The 10,416-nt window shown below is 42.3% G+C and overlaps 5 protein-coding genes across 5 annotated transcripts; 3 read left to right on the top strand and 2 right to left on the bottom strand.

Annotated features, from left to right (window-relative positions):
* The first annotated feature begins 1,459 nt into the window (after positions 1 to 1,459).
* On the top strand, positions 1,460 to 1,780 carry LOC133447181 (histone H4). Its single transcript, XM_061725700.1, has one exon. It carries the CDS (start codon positions 1,469 to 1,471, stop codon positions 1,778 to 1,780), a length of 312 nt encoding a protein of 103 aa, XP_061581684.1. The 5' UTR covers positions 1,460 to 1,468.
* A 1,044-nt stretch (positions 1,781 to 2,824) lies between these two features.
* Positions 2,825 to 3,201, top strand: LOC133453918 (histone H2B-like). Its single transcript, XM_061733128.1, has one exon. The coding sequence runs from the start codon at positions 2,826 to 2,828 to the stop codon at positions 3,198 to 3,200; it is 375 nt and encodes a 124-aa protein (XP_061589112.1). The 5' UTR covers position 2,825; the 3' UTR covers position 3,201.
* A 2,521-nt stretch (positions 3,202 to 5,722) lies between these two features.
* LOC133453901 (histone H1-like) lies at positions 5,723 to 6,436 on the top strand. Its single transcript, XM_061733127.1, has one exon. It carries the CDS (start codon positions 5,723 to 5,725, stop codon positions 6,335 to 6,337), a length of 615 nt encoding a protein of 204 aa, XP_061589111.1. The 3' UTR covers positions 6,338 to 6,436.
* Positions 6,437 to 8,246: 1,810 nt separating this feature from the next.
* Positions 8,247 to 8,657, bottom strand: LOC133447037 (histone H3). Its single transcript, XM_061725441.1, has one exon. It carries the CDS (start codon positions 8,655 to 8,657, stop codon positions 8,247 to 8,249), a length of 411 nt encoding a protein of 136 aa, XP_061581425.1.
* A 1,048-nt stretch (positions 8,658 to 9,705) lies between these two features.
* Positions 9,706 to 10,110, bottom strand: LOC133447064 (histone H2A-like). Its single transcript, XM_061725494.1, has one exon. It carries the CDS (start codon positions 10,090 to 10,092, stop codon positions 9,706 to 9,708), a length of 387 nt encoding a protein of 128 aa, XP_061581478.1. The 5' UTR covers positions 10,093 to 10,110.
* Positions 10,111 to 10,416: the final 306 nt, after the last annotated feature.

The following is a 10,416-nucleotide window of genomic DNA, read 5'->3' as shown; positions in this document are numbered from 1 at the left end:
TATTTCTTTTTCAGACTTTTTATCAAGTTAAAAAAATGGTAGTAGAGACGGTGGGATTAATTTATAGGTGGATTGTCTGGACGTTGATTGTTGTTGGCTTTAATGTCCCATGTTTTAATTAAGGCATCAGCTATAGAAAACCCATGTTAGACGACATCCAGATAAGAAGAAGACAAAATGAAACCATGCAATGTTCAGAACCAAATGACTCTGAGCAAACACCAGTATTTAGTGGGACCCCCTCAGAACTAAGCACTAGTTGAACTCTTTCAGCATTCCATTCTGTTCAGGTTTAAGAGAGCCTGCGTCATGTCATTCCTGTTTGTGTCTTGAAGGGACCAGGAGATAAATATGGATTTCATTAAAACTTTAGTAAAAGAAGAATCCTTTTGTAAGTTTTTTCATGGTTTCCAACAACAAATATGTACATGTTTCTGTTTGCAGGCGTTGGATTTATTCAAACTTGATTCATCAGTGATCACTGATGCATGAACTGTAACACACAGAAAGAAAAATCTCTGTCTCTGGAAGCTTCTCCTGTTTGTCAAACAGCTCCCTGATGGGAGGAAGTAAATGGGTACTGAATGAACATGTATTTTAGAAGAGTCACAAGTTTATTGAGTACTTTTGCAGACTTCGTCTTCCCACGAAACACAGGCTCGACAGACTTAACTGTCATTCAGCAACTGCAAGAAGGTGGAAGAACATCCTCTATTACAGGCCATGCTAACAGACTTATTAGTTTGATGTTTCATGGGTAACATGATTCTGTCAAGCATTTCTAGGCTTTATTCTACAAAACAAACATTGTATTGAAGCTGTCTGACTCAAAGATAAAACATGACATTTAATAATTACGTATGAATATAAGACAAGGCCAGATATAACTGACAATAAAGAAAGTAAAGTACGTTGATAAAACAGCTGGGGTACAACAAAGATTAAGATACCATCTATATTTATTTTTCAGACCTTTTATCAAGAGAAAACACACACACGATTCGTTATCATGATTCATTATCACTTCATCACCTACTAAGGTATTTCAGATTCAACACGTGTTCAGCTGTTCTGCAGTTTGAAAGAAGTGCTACCATTTCTGGTAAAGGCTGAAGGTGGGACACACACACACACACACACACACACACACACACACACACACACACACACACACACACACACACACACACACACACACACACACACACACACACACACACACACACACACACACACACACACACACGATGTGAAATCGACCCTCGTTCAGTCGAAAACACAAAACACGAGGCTACTACCAGTTGTTTTTCAGTAGGAGGCGCTGACACACAAACTACTCACCAACAACCGTTTAACCACGAGAAGAAGAGCAGGCCCGCCCCTGTCTTCTAACACGTCCTCAGACAAGAGCTATAAGCAGCATTCAGTAGACCTGAGACACTTTGAACCAGAAAATCTAGCAGCAAACATGAGCGGACGAGGAAAAGGAGGAAAGGGTCTCGGTAAAGGAGGCGCTAAGCGTCACCGTAAAGTCCTCCGTGACAACATCCAGGGAATCACCAAACCCGCCATCCGCCGTCTGGCTCGCCGCGGGGGGGTGAAGCGTATCTCCGGTCTGATCTACGAGGAGACCCGCGGTGTGCTGAAGGTCTTCCTGGAGAACGTGATCCGTGATGCCGTCACCTACACCGAGCACGCAAAGAGGAAGACGGTGACCGCCATGGATGTGGTGTACGCGCTCAAGAGACAGGGACGCACCCTGTACGGATTCGGGGGTTAAACCATCTAACCGTTTCAACCAAACAACGGCCCTTTTCAGGGCCACCCACTACAACCATAAGAGCTCCTATGCCTCTGTACTTTTATACTTTAATATTTCTTACATCAGAATATGGTGGTCTATAATAAACTCATCAAATAACCTACATCTCGGTCCACTATAAACCTACAAACTTCCTGTTCAATCCGCTCACTGCAGCACTTGTGTAACTTCACCACACGAGACCAAGCATGTAGAAAGATACTGGTCCTGCAGCGGCGAGTCCAACTCCACAAACCATGACTGACTTGCTCATTTGAACATGCAGTTCCTGGTTACGATGAGTTTAGCACCAAGTTTGATCAGCATGTGAAAGAAAAACACTGCTGGGTCTCATTTCAGTCCAGCTCCACTTTCTCCTCATCCTGTTGCAGTCTGGTGCTTTACATCTGCTGAATAAAGTATTTACTGTTTAATGTCATTAAAATAGAAACTGCTCTGATGTAATGGTCCAAACATCACATACAACTGGAAAACGAATAAAAGTCAAATGAGAGTAAATATAAAATAATTAGGAGGGCGTGCAGGTGTTTCAACCTGAAAATATTTCATTTAAATTATATTTTTCCGATGTTGGATAAAAACACAGAGCATTGATCTAATGTATTTTCTTTGCCCACGCAATGAGTGTTTACGTCACTGAATAGCGGAAAAAGAGAAGAAAAGAGACTAACGGTCGGTTGTGTGTGAGAACCGTAAAAAAGAAAAAAATACGTGCAGCGTGGGGCAAATAAAGTTGCAAAACAGGAGACAGAACAGACGATTAAAGTATTGTGAATAAAATACATATAAGATAAACATACTAGGTGTGATAAAAGCAGCAGCTTCGACAGCGGCTGTGCTGCGTCACCTCCCCGTCTGCCGCCGTCCAATCACCGACATGCTGAACAACCAGCGGAGTCTCGACCAATCACAGAGGAGCGACGGCGCAGCGCGGTTTGCCTGCAGCTGTATAAAAGCAGCCTCTCTGATCGAAGCAGTTCATTCGTTTCTGAAGGAAGGAAACATGCCTGAACCCGCCAAGTCCGCGCCCAAGAAGGGCTCCAAGAAAGCCGTGACCAAGACCGCCGGGAAAGGCGGCAAGAAGAGGAGAAAGAGCAGGAAGGAGAGCTACGCCATCTACGTGTACAAGGTGCTGAAGCAGGTCCACCCCGACACCGGCATCTCCTCCAAGGCCATGGGCATCATGAACTCGTTCGTCAACGACATCTTTGAGCGCATCGCCTCCGAAGCGTCTCGTCTGGCTCACTACAACAAACGCTCCACCATCACCTCCAGGGAGATCCAGACCGCCGTGCGCCTCCTGCTGCCCGGGGAGCTGGCCAAGCACGCCGTGTCCGAGGGAACCAAGGCCGTCACCAAGTACACCAGCTCCAAGTAGACCAACACCAAATACAAACCAACGGCTCTTTTCAGAGCCACACACCCAATCTGCAGAGCTCATGTTTCTCTTCTCTAAGTTGCAACCACGTTGTGCTTAATACTGTAGCGGTTAAAGACTGGCAGTAGCCGAACAGTCTTTTTTTTTTTTTTTTTTAAATATAGTTTAAATGTGCACAAATGGTTATTAATCAAAGCTGGCAAACTTATCATGCATCCCCTGGGTCTGCACTTGTAATATTCGGATAAATCTGGATCAAGATACATCAATGACAAGTAGATGCATCCCCCCATGACAGAACAGGAAGTCCCCTGTCCCGACTGGTCAGCACAAGACACTGCACAAACACCAGTACACATACCCATATGTACTCTTAGACATATAAACTTGCATACACTGGCCTGAAAGTTGACCTTCAAAAACTGACATGTGTTGCTTCTGACAAAATTAGAAGTCTTTAATATATTTTTTGTATTTTTGTCTATTTACACACATTGAGCATACCTCAGTTTACATTTACACATTTGTACTTTCACCCTCCAATATTTCTGTATTTTGTGAAAATTAGCTGATCCTTTCAAATTGTGTTAAATTATGACATTGTTTTAGCTCCTTCTTTAGCTTGTTCCATAGTTTTACGCCGTGAATTGATGTACGTACCATAACGTTCCCATTTTTTTATGAAGATGCCATTATTCATTGTATTGAAAGCTTTCTTTAGATATATGAATATAGCTAATTTCTTACGGTCTGTGATATTGGTAATTTCTTCAATGAGATCGGTTACGGCTAGTGATGTTTACTGGTTTGATCTGGATCCATATTGTTTTGGCAATCATTAACAATATCAATGATTTATTTATCTTGTATGATATTAAGATACATTGAACTAGTATTACTCTCAATGTAATTTAAATTAGTTGCTATTTCTGACACAGCTATTTTTTCTGCTAAGTTTGGTCCAACATTCACAAAATAACTAATTTATTTACCACATAATTATCTTTAAAATACTGAAGGTAACTGTTATATTTAGAGTTTTTTTCTCATAACGATATTTAATGGTACATGTAGTTTTAATAATTTGTATCCAATAATTTATATTAATATTCCTTTTTATATGCTTTTATAATATTAGTTAACTTATTTTTATATTTTTTCTATGGCTTTTCTGGTTCAGTTGTTCGATGTTTTATAAATTCCCTAAAATGTTAGTTTTTTTTTTTTTTTTTACATGCGTTTTGTAATCCTTTCGAGAGCCACTGCTCTTTTTTTTGCCTGTTTTTCCTCGTATCTTCCTTAACAGGACAATTTTTTATCCTATAATGATTTAAATATTCTCAAAAGTCTTCATATGCTGCATTTACGTAATTTGTTTCTATATATTTATCCTCAATCTTATCTCATCAATTCGGCTTTTAGAGGCATCAAGGAGTCATCTGTCCTAAACTGTCTGTGGTCTGGTATTTTCATCAACTTTCTTATAGTTGCGATCATAGATGGTGAACACTGTTATGTCATTTATTAATATTCCAGTTAAACGGTTCTCTGGGACATTTTGTCAATTAAGGTTGTACAATTTAATGCAATTTAATGGTCTGGTGATTTTAGGATACAGGCTTAGGCTGTACTACATGGTATTATTAAACTCTTCTGTCATTCTGTTTTTGGGTTTAGGAGATCAACATTGTAATCCCCACAGTTGAATACTATCATCTTATAATTGATATTCTTGTGCAAAAAAAGAGCCACACCAAATCCACTTTTGTTTTTCTGTTTTTAAATATCATTTCATAACCCTTCATTTCAAAGTCCATTCGCATTTCACTGTTGAGCCACGTTTCAGATATTGCAGAGACCGCAATGTTCGCCAAATACACGACTATCTCACTATATCAGCGGAGTGTTTATTCATTTATTTACATTTAAGATTTCAGAAAGGAATCACGTTAATCTTTTCTCCGTGAAGAAAAGGTTAGCAATTGATTCAATCTTGGAGCTGACAATCTCCCCCAGGAAGTCTGACAGGAATGGACCTCCATCAGTGTGTTTGATGCTGCATCATTATCTCCCCTTTATAAAGAAATAACGACCACCAGACGGGTGTCGTGGCTTCATAAATGGGGGCTTACCTTTTGTCTCTTTGACAACATATTTACGTAGCGCTCAACGTATTTCACGGCATTTTAAAACAAAAATAAAAGAGGAAATGTGCCGAGCAGCGCGGCCACTCCGGGACGTCTGAAGTCTCCCGGGACAAACCGCAGAGACATCCGAGCTGGACATGAGCTGGACCCCCGGAGACACGAGTCCGCCGTCCTCTCTGCTCACGGCGGCGTCTCACGCGGCTCCAGCACTCAGTTTTCCTCCTTTATCGACGAGGAGAAAACACAAGCGGAGCCGTCCGTCCGCCATGACGGAGCGGCGCTGCGGGTTGAGTCTCCACGGTTCTCATGGTGTGTTTAAGTTCCGTCGGAGCTCCGGCTTCTCATCATTAGCAGTGATTCTCGCAGCAGCTCGACATGGCAGAAGTAGCTCCAGCTCCGGCTCCGGCCAAAGCCGCCAAGAAGAAGGTGTCCAAGCCGAAGAAGGCCGGCCCCAGCGCGGCAGAGCTCATCGTGAAGGCCGTGGCCGCGTCCAAGGAGCGCAGCGGCGTGTCCGCCGCCGCCGTCAAGAAAGCTCTGGCCGCCGGAGGATACGACGTGGACAAGAACAAAGCCCGCGTCAACACCGCCATCAAGAGCCTGGTGACCAAGGGGACCCTGGTCCAGACCAAGGGGACCGGGGCCTCCGGCTCCTTCAAGATCAGCAAGAACACTGACACGAAGGCTAAAGCTCCCGTGAAGAAAGCGGCTCCTAAAACCAAGAAGCCCGCCGCCAAGAAACCCGCAGCAGCGAAGAAGGTGAAGAGCGCAGCAGCCAAGAAACCAGCAGCGGCCAAGAAGAGCCCCAAGAAGGTCAAGAAGCCCGCAGCGCTCAAGAAGGTCGCCAAGAGCCCCAAGATGGTCGCCAAGAGCCCCAAGAAGGTCGCCAAGAGCCCCAAGAAGGTGGTGAAGAAGGCCCCCAAAGCCAACAAGTCCCCCGCCAAGAAGGTGGCCAAGCCCAAAGCCAAGAAGGTAGCACCCAAGAAGAAGTGAAGCATCACTGCTGGAGGAAACGAAAAAGGCTCTTTTAAGAGCCACCACCTCATCCTGAGAGTTGTTTTCCTATCTATTTGTTTTTTTTCAACAATAAATTGCACAATTACCCTCAATGTATTCAATGTATATTCAAGGGATCATTACTATATTTTACACAAAAGTAAAATGACAGTTTCAAAGGATTTACAAAAATCAGGTTTCAACCCATTTCTCTTTTATTTGTAGGTTGTTTTTTTTTTAATCCACTATACATTTCAAAGTATCTTAATCAATAATTCACTCACAGACTTCAGCATATTTTAATACGGCCTATTAACCCTTTTACTACTGTAATCACATTCAAGCTGCCTGGATTTATTTTGATTTTATGGCTGTAGAATTGCCAAATGTGCAAAGAATCAGTGCTCCTGCCCATTCCTTTCCCAAGATAACTTCAACTTTCAATATCTGGCAGTTATTCAATATGACTGTGTGTTATAACTGTTTAATAGATAAGGACACTTTTTGCAGTATCTTAGTATTTAAAGAGTACCAGTATTTTAAGAGCAACCACATCTTCCTTAAGAGGCAAATTGTGTCACATAAGAAATATTGTTTTCTTATAAGAAAATATTGTGGTACTCATGCAACTGCAAATGTGTTATTGATTACATTTTTATAAGTTAAAGTATCTTGAGCACTTTGAATCAAATTTAGTCATTTTCTACTTTTGAAATGTTTTGATGAAAAGAAAAAAGTTTCTAGAACAACTTTTATTAAACCCAAATGTCAGAGTACAGCAGCACAGCAATGGAAACCTACTGGATTAGTACATGATGTGTGTAGAGGGAAAAAAAAAACGTTTTGGTATGACAGTGGAATAAAAACAAATATAAACATGAAAATAATGTTTTTCACTATTGTTCTTCCTCCAATTATTAATAAATTCCACTAAACTCACATGAATGTACCGTTTTGATGATTATTGTGATATTTTTTTCGTGTGAAATTTAAGGAATCTAAAACTTGAAAAAAATTTTTTTTCTTAACATAAATAAAACAAAGGGCTGAAATATGGATGATACAGGTAACGTAGGTTATAAAATCTATCTGTACTAGTGTATGTTTAAGATCTTATACTGCTCATATTAGATGTTGACTATTAGCGCAAGAGGAGGAAAGCTATTAATTGAGGGAATCATGTTGTGCTTTGTGACAATGTATTAATGTATGCATTACAAATGTATGATTGATTACAGTTCAAGTCATAAATTTGACACAGTCCATCAATGTCTTAATATCTTGAGCACTTTGAATCAAATTTAGTCATTTTCTACTTTTGAAATGTTTTGATAAAAAAAAAAAGTTTCTAGAACTTTTATTAAGACCAAATGTCAAAGTACAGCAGCACAGCAATGGAAACCTACTGGATTAGTACATGATGTGTGTAGAGGGAAAAAAAACGTTTTGGTATGACAGTGGTATAAAAACAAATATAAACATGAAAATGTTTTTCACTATTGTTCATCCTCCAATTATGAATAAATTCCACTAAAGTCAAATGAATGTACAATTTTCATGATTATTGTGATATGTAGTTATTTTTTCATGTGAAATTTACAGAATTCAAAACTTGAAAATGTATTTTGTTACATAAATATGTAAAATAAAAGGGCTGAAAGATGGAAGATGCAGGGAATGTAGGTTATATAAGTAGAAAGAAAATACTAGGGCATTTTTAAGATCTTATAGTCATGTTAGGTGTAGCATATTAATTATAATAGAGGAAGAGCTAAACCATTAACTGAGGGAATCATGTTGTGCTTTGCGACAATGTAGCAACTATTAATGGGATTGCTGGAAGCAGCTCTTTAGTGGTGATGTTGGTGGCTCTTAAAAGAGCCGTTGTGGTTACAGTGGAGACGGTCTAAGCTCTCTCCCCGCGGATGCGGCGGGCCAGCTGGATGTCTTTGGGCATGATGGTGACCCTCTTGGCGTGGATGGCGCACAGGTTGGTGTCCTCGAACAGCCCCACCAGGTAAGCCTCGCTGGCCTCCTGCAGGGCCATGACGGCGGAGCTCTGGAAGCGCAGGTCGGTCTTGAAGTCCTGAGCGATTTCTCTCACCAGCCGCTGGAAGGGCAGCTTGCGGATCAGCAGCTCCGTGGACTTCTGGTAGCGGCGGATCTCCCTCAGAGCCACGGTACCGGGCCTGTAGCGGTGAGGCTTCTTCACTCCGCCGGTGGCCGGGGCGCTCTTCCGGGCGGCCTTGGTGGCCAGCTGCTTCCTGGGGGCTTTGCCTCCGGTGGACTTACGAGCGGTCTGCTTGGTTCTGGCCATGGCGACTGGTTGTGGATCAGGACAGTAATGCTGGGAGAAGCGAGACTCGCTGCTCTTATAGTGTGTGACTCGGTGACGCGGTCCAGACCTCCGCTCCTGATTGGTGGATTCTGCTCTGCAGCCCCGCCCCCCCCGAGAACGAGCTCGCGCCTCAATGTGCGCCGTTTATTGGATAGAATCTTTTCAAAACTCCCGCCTAGTCCGGAGCCCCGCCCCCTGCTGTCTCTCTGTCCCGGTTGTGTAAGTTAGTTAATTTATTTATTAGTTTATTTACTCCAATCACTAGAAACCAACCCCCAGTAGCTGGGCAGTTATAGTGTGTAAACTGGTAAGGAAAAAAGAATGTGTACTTTTTTGGAGGACGTGTTAGAGGACAGGGACGGGTTTTCTCCGCCTTAATGGATGTTGTATTACAGTGTGTTAATGCCATCTACTGGAAAATCGGTAGTAATATATTTTATAATTTCCTTTTATCAGTTCCTATTTCAAAAAAGAGCAATTGCTTATTTCCACGTTAGATTAACAGACAGACTTTTGGATTTGAACAGGTCACTTCTAAGTTTCTGAAGCAACACCAGTGAACACATTTTCCTTTATAGAGAAAGTAAATCATTTCACAAACATGCTATTTATGCTATATGTATATATATTTAATTACCTCTGAAAATCATTTTTAATTACAGAGCCTCACTTCAACCAGCAGACAACCGATGAACTAGTTAGTGCTATAATCCTATTGTAAATGTTAAATGTTTTTTTTAAACAATCGTAGTTATTGGTCGTTTCTTCTGAGACAATTTAGTTTCCAATAAATGCAGATGTTACTGCTCCATACAACCTTTTGTGCTTTTAAAGTGTGTCGTTGTATTAGTGGATTGATCTTTAGTGGTTTTATACTGTCATTTAGCAGACGCTTTTATCCAAAGCGACTTACATGTGAGAAAACAAGCAGAACAATCTCATAGTAATTGTTATCTGGTAATCGTGTCTCTCAGAGGAGTGTGTGGCTCTTAAAAGAGCCGTTGTGGTTCGGGGTTCAGTAGCAGCTTTACTTGGCCTTGGCGGCCTTCTCGGTCTTCTTGGGCAGCAGCACCGCCTGGATGTTGGGCAGCACGCCGCCCTGAGCGATGGTGACCCCCCCCAGCAGCTTGTTGAGCTCCTCGTCGTTGCGGACAGCCAGCTGCAGGTGACGGGGGATGATGCGGGTCTTCTTGTTGTCGCGGGCAGCGTTTCCAGCCAGCTCCAGGATCTCAGCGGTCAGATACTCCAGCACAGCCGCCAGGTAGACGGGGGCGCCGGCACCGACGCGCTGAGCGTAGTTGCCTTTACGCAGCAGTCTGTGGACACGACCCACTGGGAACTGCAGTCCTGCACGGGAGGAGCGGGTCTTGGCCTTCGCTCTGGCTTTCCCTCCGGTCTTTCCGCGGCCGCTCATGTTGATAATGTCTTTCTGGAACTGGTGTCAAGAGAAACCGTGTCTTCAGCAGCGGAAAACCTCCTTAAATACCGGCGAGCGCGGGACGAGTCCTGCCGCACCAATCAGGACAGAGAGAAACGAGGCGGGAGTTTCTTCCTCTTCTTCTTTGCGTTTTTTGGCGGATTGCAATACCAGTTGTAAGGTGCATACCGCCACCTACCGAACCGGAGTATGTAGGACAGGATCTAGTTGTCTATAGCTTTACATTAAATTATCTAATATATAATAATAATGAAAAGAGAAAAAAACTCTAAACAAACAAACAAAAATATATAAATGAAT

Source organism: Cololabis saira, chromosome 1 (genome assembly GCF_033807715.1).
Source record: "Cololabis saira isolate AMF1-May2022 chromosome 1, fColSai1.1, whole genome shotgun sequence".
NCBI classification, from domain to species: domain Eukaryota; kingdom Metazoa; phylum Chordata; class Actinopteri; order Beloniformes; family Belonidae; genus Cololabis; species Cololabis saira.
Note: the sequence above shows the minus strand (reverse complement) of the source record. Positions and strands in the feature narration are given on the sequence as shown.

Bases quoted from the DNA above. Each gene is read 5' to 3' on its own strand.
- LOC133447181 (XM_061725700.1), top strand. From the start codon at position 1,469: ATGAGCGGACGAGGAAAAGGAGGAAAGGGTCTCGGTAAAGGAGGCGCT.
- LOC133447037 (XM_061725441.1), bottom strand. From the start codon at position 8,657: ATGGCCAGAACCAAGCAGACCGCTCGTAAGTCCACCGGAGGCAAAGCC.
- LOC133453901 (XM_061733127.1), top strand. From the start codon at position 5,723: ATGGCAGAAGTAGCTCCAGCTCCGGCTCCGGCCAAAGCCGCCAAGAAG.
- LOC133447064 (XM_061725494.1), bottom strand. From the start codon at position 10,092: ATGAGCGGCCGCGGAAAGACCGGAGGGAAAGCCAGAGCGAAGGCCAAG.
- LOC133453918 (XM_061733128.1), top strand. From the start codon at position 2,826: ATGCCTGAACCCGCCAAGTCCGCGCCCAAGAAGGGCTCCAAGAAAGCC.